Source organism: Electrophorus electricus, chromosome 24 (genome assembly GCF_013358815.1).
Source record: "Electrophorus electricus isolate fEleEle1 chromosome 24, fEleEle1.pri, whole genome shotgun sequence".
In the NCBI taxonomy this organism is placed as follows: domain Eukaryota; kingdom Metazoa; phylum Chordata; class Actinopteri; order Gymnotiformes; family Gymnotidae; genus Electrophorus; species Electrophorus electricus.
This window is the reverse complement of record NC_049558.1, coordinates 10,195,826-10,202,444: the sequence shown is the minus strand read 5'-3', so window position 1 is coordinate 10,202,444 and position 6,619 is coordinate 10,195,826. Positions and strand designations below refer to the sequence as shown.

The 6,619-nt window shown below is 42.0% G+C and overlaps 1 protein-coding gene across 1 annotated transcript in view; it reads right to left on the bottom strand.

Annotated features, from left to right (window-relative positions):
* Positions 1 to 6,092, bottom strand: part of LOC113586414 (EMILIN-3) — a 14,175-nt gene extending 8,083 nt beyond the window's left edge. Inside the window, exons 1-2 of the mRNA XM_027024508.2 lie at positions 6,027 to 6,092; positions 5,494 to 5,869 (exon numbers count right to left, since the gene is read on the bottom strand). Of these exons, the coding sequence (XP_026880309.2) occupies positions 5,494 to 5,651 (158 nt within the window). The 5' untranslated portion in view covers positions 5,652 to 5,869; positions 6,027 to 6,092. The remainder of the gene's footprint in view (positions 1 to 5,493; positions 5,870 to 6,026) is intronic.
* Between the last annotated feature and the right edge of the window lie 527 nt (positions 6,093 to 6,619).

Genomic DNA, 6,619 nt, shown 5'->3' with positions numbered 1-6,619 from the left:
GCAGACTGTGTTTGCATGAGTGGATTACCTTCAGGCTTGTGGACACACACACACACACACACACACACACACACACAGTCCCTATTTAGTTACATCTGCCAATGCCATTTGAGTTGCCGGTAATATTTAATTTAAGATGGTGCAGTGATGTGAAGTACAGAATAAAAACAGCTAAGACAGGAAGTGAGAAACAGAGATGGAGAGAGTGAAAGAGAACTATTTTGCTAAGCCTCATAGTTATCTTCAGCAAAAGTGTGTGTAAAAGATTTAAGTCGAGATTAGATGTTTTCTAAGTGACCAGGAGAGCTTTGGACAAACAAACCTCAGATCAGATACGTTTCCAACCATTTCCTCAGACACTGGCGCACACATACAGTCACCTGGCTGTCTCCTGGCTCCTCTGGCAAATTCATTCATTCATTCATCTCCTAAAGTCTTTAAATCAGTTCAGTATTGCTGGGGGCTGAGGCCTATCTCAGCAGCACAGGGCGGTTCCAACCGCAGACTGGGTGCCAGTCCATCACAGGGCACACACACACACACACACACACACACACACACGCACACACACGCACACGCACATGCACACGCACACACACACACACACGCACGCACACGCACACACACACACACACACACACGCACACGCACACACATACATACACACACACGCACACAGTGTGTGCGCGTGCGTGTGTGTTGGGTGATAATGGCATTTTCAGCTGTGTCTATGGCACTGAAAATGTAAGGTAGTTTCAAGAATGGCTGGTTAGTGAATGAAGACTTTAAACCTCATTAATTCTGTCTCACACCCTCTTCAATAACACCAAACCTTTCAGTCTGTTCTTATTTTCAAGTGCCATTTCCAGTCCCACTGTTCATATTTTTAAGATCAAGTTTCTGTCACCAGATCTCCTCCGACTAGCGCAGGACAGGAGGAGAATTATTTCAGTTGGTCCCACTGTTCCTGTCTGTTGTTGTGTATGGCCCCAGATCTCTGGTGTCCTTTCTAACCTCTTCTTTCTCTCAGCCTTTTGAATAGTGATATTTACACTCTGATCCTTTCACCTGTCATGGCTGTTATGTGATCACAGTTAGATTTGTGATAGGAAATTATAATCCAGCCCCCTTTATCCCCTCATCTATTTGGGATTTGTTTTAGGGGGTTTAATGGAGCTTCAAACCTCAAAATGGTCGACAATTTTTAGATGCCTGCATGGTCACAGTGGGATAACGCTCTAATGGACAAACAGACGTACAGAGTTAGAGACAGATGTGTCTCTCCCTCTCTCTCTCCCCCCTCACTTTCCATCAAACACAAGTGTGATCACTCTTTCATTAAGCAGAATTCATTCCTTGGCCGAGCCATCAGAGGATTACAAAGGACAGCCACTGGAAACATAAACACAGAGGATTACAAAGGACAGCCACTGGAAACATAAACTCAGAGGATTATAAAGGACAGCCACTGGAAACATAAACTCAGAGGATTATAAAGGACAGCCACTGGAAACATAAACACAGAGGATCACAAAGGACAGCCACTGGAAACATAAACTCAGAGGATTATAAAGGACAGCCACTGGAAACATAAACACAGAGGATTACAAAGGACAGCCACTGGAAACATAAACACAGAGGATTATAAAGGACAGCCACTGGAAACATAAACACAGAGGATTACAAAGGACAGCCACTGGAAACATAAACACAGAGGATCACAAAGGACAGCCACTGGAAACATAAACACAGAGGATTATAAAGGACAGCCACTGGAAAGAAAATATGTGATAATACAGATTATAAGAGAGAAGGAGACAGACAAAGAAAGAGATTGAGATAGACAGATACACACAGAGACACACAGAGAGAGAGAGAGAGAGAGAGAGAGAGAGAGAGAGAGAGAGAGAGAGAGAGAGAGAAACAGAGAGGCTCTGTCTGACGATATGGGGATCTCTGTCTGTCTTAAGCATAAATCTAGAGTTTCTCCTGATGACTGCCTGTACGCCTTATGCATGATAATAAAACATATTTGGAGAGACGTATGAATAGCTCCACAGAATATATAGCTTCACAGACTATATCACCAGATTAGGGTTAGGGTTACCCCAACACACAGCAGAAACTAAACAGTACTATAGCTAATTTTAAATGTACACTTAGAGCAGCAGAGAGAATGCTATATGAGTGAGAACATTGCTGAAGCATCAAAGTGCTTAGACTGGCTGAACTGAGGACAGATCTGTAAGTACAGTACCATTTACACGGGACAAAGCTCCAGGCTAAAACCATGTGACTTCAAGTGTTGACTGGCTCTAAAATGGCATCCAGCCTCTCTGCTCATGTACACTAAAAGTCCCTGCATCAGTCAGGAACTCCAAATCAGCACTGCTGTTTGCCGAGAGGCTCGATGCCAGGCCACAGCGCAGGCTGCTAAATTAGCAGCGAGTGGGGGCTGGGCCAAAACTATTAGCACTGCTTCACATGACGTAGCACAGCTACAATGCTCAGCTTGCTGGCTCCACAGCTGTCAGGGTCACCAGAGGGTCCTCACACTAACGCCATGTTCTGGAGAGACGTTATTCTTCCTCTATGAGCTTACTGATGGATGGTGTAATGAGTCTCTACTGAACTGGAGTCTGAGTGCAGTCCATCATATCATAACCCTTACATAGCCAGTGACCTCAGGGTCAGGTCAGGGCCAGGCTCTGGACAGCATTGTGATAACCCATGTACTATGACCACTAAATCACCAGACCAAACCTCCAGATCACCAAACCACCAGACCATCAAACCACCAGACCACCAAATCATCAAATCACCAAACCCCCAGACCACAAACTACCAGATCACTAAACCACCAAACCACAAAATCACCAAACCACCAGACCACAAAAACACCAGATCAATAAACCACCAGCCCACCAAAGCAACAGATCACCAAACCACCAGAGCACTGGACCACCAGATCACCAGACCAACAGATCACCAGATGGCATGAATAAAATAAATGAGACAGAGACAGAGGGATATATACCTCTATTATGACCATCCATTCTCCTACTATGGAATAATAATCTTTATCCTATTATTATATTTTATTGTTTTTTTACTGATTTGGTTTTATTTAGTTTATTAAAATTTATTGTCACTTTTAAATTTTTATTTTTATTTTTTATTTTTTTTTTACTATTTTGTTACTTAAAAAAATTGGCATGTTCAGCCTCAAACTATGTGCTTTATTTATTTTATTTATTAGGAAGATAAATAAGCTAATAGAATACTATTAAATATTATTACATTTATTAAATTAATACAATTTTATATTATTTATTAAATTAATAACTAAAAATGTTTTATTACACATTCTTGTAATTATCTCTGATTTATTTCATTCTATCATTTCTGCAGAGCATTAATCTACTTAACATTATAATTATTTTCATGATAATTGGTTTAATGATGTTTTGGCAAAACTGTAACAGAATATGTTCATGCTAATACTGCTTACTGAATTTAAATAAATTCAATAGAGATAGAAGGAAAAAAGAGAGTGCAGGGGGAGAGGAGAAAGCATCAAGTGCTTGAGGAAAGTGCTTTCACAGGAAACTCTACAGCTGGGCATCCAGTGGCGTTGCTGAGGTAGCCAGAGAAGTGTCCAGAACAGTGCTGATCTGGGAGCTATCCATGCGAGAGAAAAGGAAGGAGTGAACCAGAGAGGGATGGAGGAAATCTGTGGAAAGGCATGAGAGCAATAAACACACCATGCATCTGACAGTCAGTGAGACAACACTGTACTCTCAAAGAGCAGGTTGCACACATATCAAAGGGGATATTGCAGGTAACTCATGATCAGTTATCTGTAGGATGACCTCAGCATTATGGGAAACTTAACTGTGAGGCTGACAAAAGAAAGACCCCAAAACTAAGACCAGAAGACATGCTAGGCAGTGTCACCAACAAACGCTGCCGTGTCTGCCAAATTCTAACGCTAAAACACTAAAGTATAACTGTAAAACAAACAAAACACCTAACTCTAAACTCAAACTCTAATGCAAACTCAAAAGCTAACCTTAATCCTAAACCAAACTCTAACCTTAACCCTAACTTTAACTCTAACTCTAATCCTAACATTAACCTTAACTTTACCTCTAACTCTAACTCTAACCCTAACTGTAACTGTAACCCAATCCCGAACGCTAACCCTAACCCCAACACTCTAACTCTAACTCCAACCTCTAACTCTAACTCCAACCTTAACCAACCCTAAACCTAGGCCTAAATCTAATCTTAACCCTAACTCTAACTCTACCTCTAAGCCTAAGATTAACCTTAACTCTAACCCTAACCCTAACATTAACTCTAACCCTAACACTAACTCTAACCTTAACCATAAACCTAACCCTATACCGACCGCTAACCCTAACCCTAACACTCTAACTCTAACTCCAACCTTAACCCTAACCCTAACCCTACCACTAACCTTAACCCTAACTCTATCCCTAACTTTAACTCTAAACTTAATCCTAACTTTAACCCTAACCCTAACTCTAACTCTACACCTAACCCTACCTTAACATTAACCCTAACTCTAACTTTAACGCAAACTATAATATTAAGGCTAACTCTAAATCTAACCTTAACCCTAATTATAACTCTAATCTTAACCAAACCTTAACCTTTCTAACTCTAACTCTAACTCTAACCCTAATCGTAACATTAACTCTAACCCTAACCCTACCACTAACCTTAACCCTAGCTTTAACCCTAACCCTAACTCTAACCCTAAACCCAACACTCTAACTCTAACCCTAACTCTAAAATTATGTCTAACTCTATCCCTAACTCTAAATCTAAATCTAAACTTAACCCTAACCCTAACTCCAAGCTTAACCGTAACCCTAACCCCAACTCTAACCCTAACTCTAACTGTAACCTTAACCCTAAACTTACCACTAACCTTAACCCTAACCCTAACCCACTCTAACTCTACCTCTAACTTTAACTCTAATCCTAACAATAACCATAACTATAACTCTAACCTTAACCTTAACTATAACCCTAACTCTAACTGTAACCTTAACTCTAACCCTAACACTCTAACTCTACCTCTAACTCTAAAACATTGAGTTCTCCAGCATACCATCCTGTCCTGAAGCATAAACCTGCATCCCTATGTCCTCTACAGTTTATTCTAGTATATGACTGTGGCCATATACAGATAAAGTTAAATAACTGTTGGGGTTACAATGTGGTTTACAATGTGTGAGTTTAGAGTATGTATTTCAGTGTGAGTTTGGTTTACACCGTCAGACTGTCTCATGACTTGGCACTCAGATACTCCAAGGATGCACACACACACACACACACACACACACACACACACACACATGCATGCACATCCACACACACACACACACACACACACACACACACACACACACACACACACACACACACGCGCGCACACATGCACAGAGCTTTATGACCTACTTGTGACGACTCAGTGGCTTTTCAGCGTTGTAATGTGGGTTGACTCCAGCCTTGTACATGTTGTATCTATAAGGGTTTCCATAGAAAGTTCCTTTGCTGTCCACTAAAGTTAGTAACAACCCCAGCAGCACAAGGACAGGTACCAGTGATGACTCCATCCTTCAGTTGGCTGGGTGAAGGTTGGCGTAGAGCAGCAGGAGGGGAGAAACAGAGGTATGAGTGGGGAGAACCAGGCAGCAGGAGGAGAATGACAGTTTGTTTTTCCTGTAAAGTCCTGCAGCGTCTCAGTGACGTTGGTCAGTTGCTGGCAGAGGAGAACTTCTCCAGTCCAAACATTTGCAGCTATCAGTTCCTCCTGCTCCTGACCAATGGCCTCCTGCAACACAGAACATGGTGAGAGACAAGAAAAGTGAGAGAAAGAGTGAGAGAAAGAGAGAGAGAAAGAGAGGGAGAGTGGCAGAGAGAGATGAAGAAATACAGAAAGAAGTGATACAGGTAGAGAAGAATGTAATAAAATAAATGCAGGTACATACGCTGGAGCTGCAGAGTAGTGGTGCTCTCTCTCTCTCTCTCTCTCTCTCTCTGTCGGTGTGTGTGAGGGAGTGTGTGAGTAGTGACGCTATGGGTCCAGTCTCTCTCTCTCTCTCCTCTCTGTCGTGTGTGTGTGTGTGTGTGTGTGTGTGTGTGTGTGTGTGTTCTCAGACTAACCCAGCAGTCTGCCAGAGTCTCCCCCAGTAGAGGCCGTCTGCCAGTTGGGAGGATTTGCATAGCCCCTCCCTCTAAAGCCAACAGCTTGAAATGCAGGCCAACGTTACAGAGCCAGGACAGGGGACACGGCCCGCCCCCTTCCTCTCTTTCACTCACTTATTTTTCTCTTTTTCTTTCTGTCACTCCAAGACTGAGAAAACAATGGCTACAAATATCTTTTAAGAATGAACAACACCCTGCTGCTTAACACACACACACCACTTACACACACACACACATCCATATTTATACCCTTATTACATTTAAACCCTTATTAAACCCATACTCATACCTCTGAGTATTATTTTGGGGTTGTTCATTCTCTTTTTTCAATGCTAACACTAATGCTAATCCCAGCAACTGCTGTGAGACTGCAGTG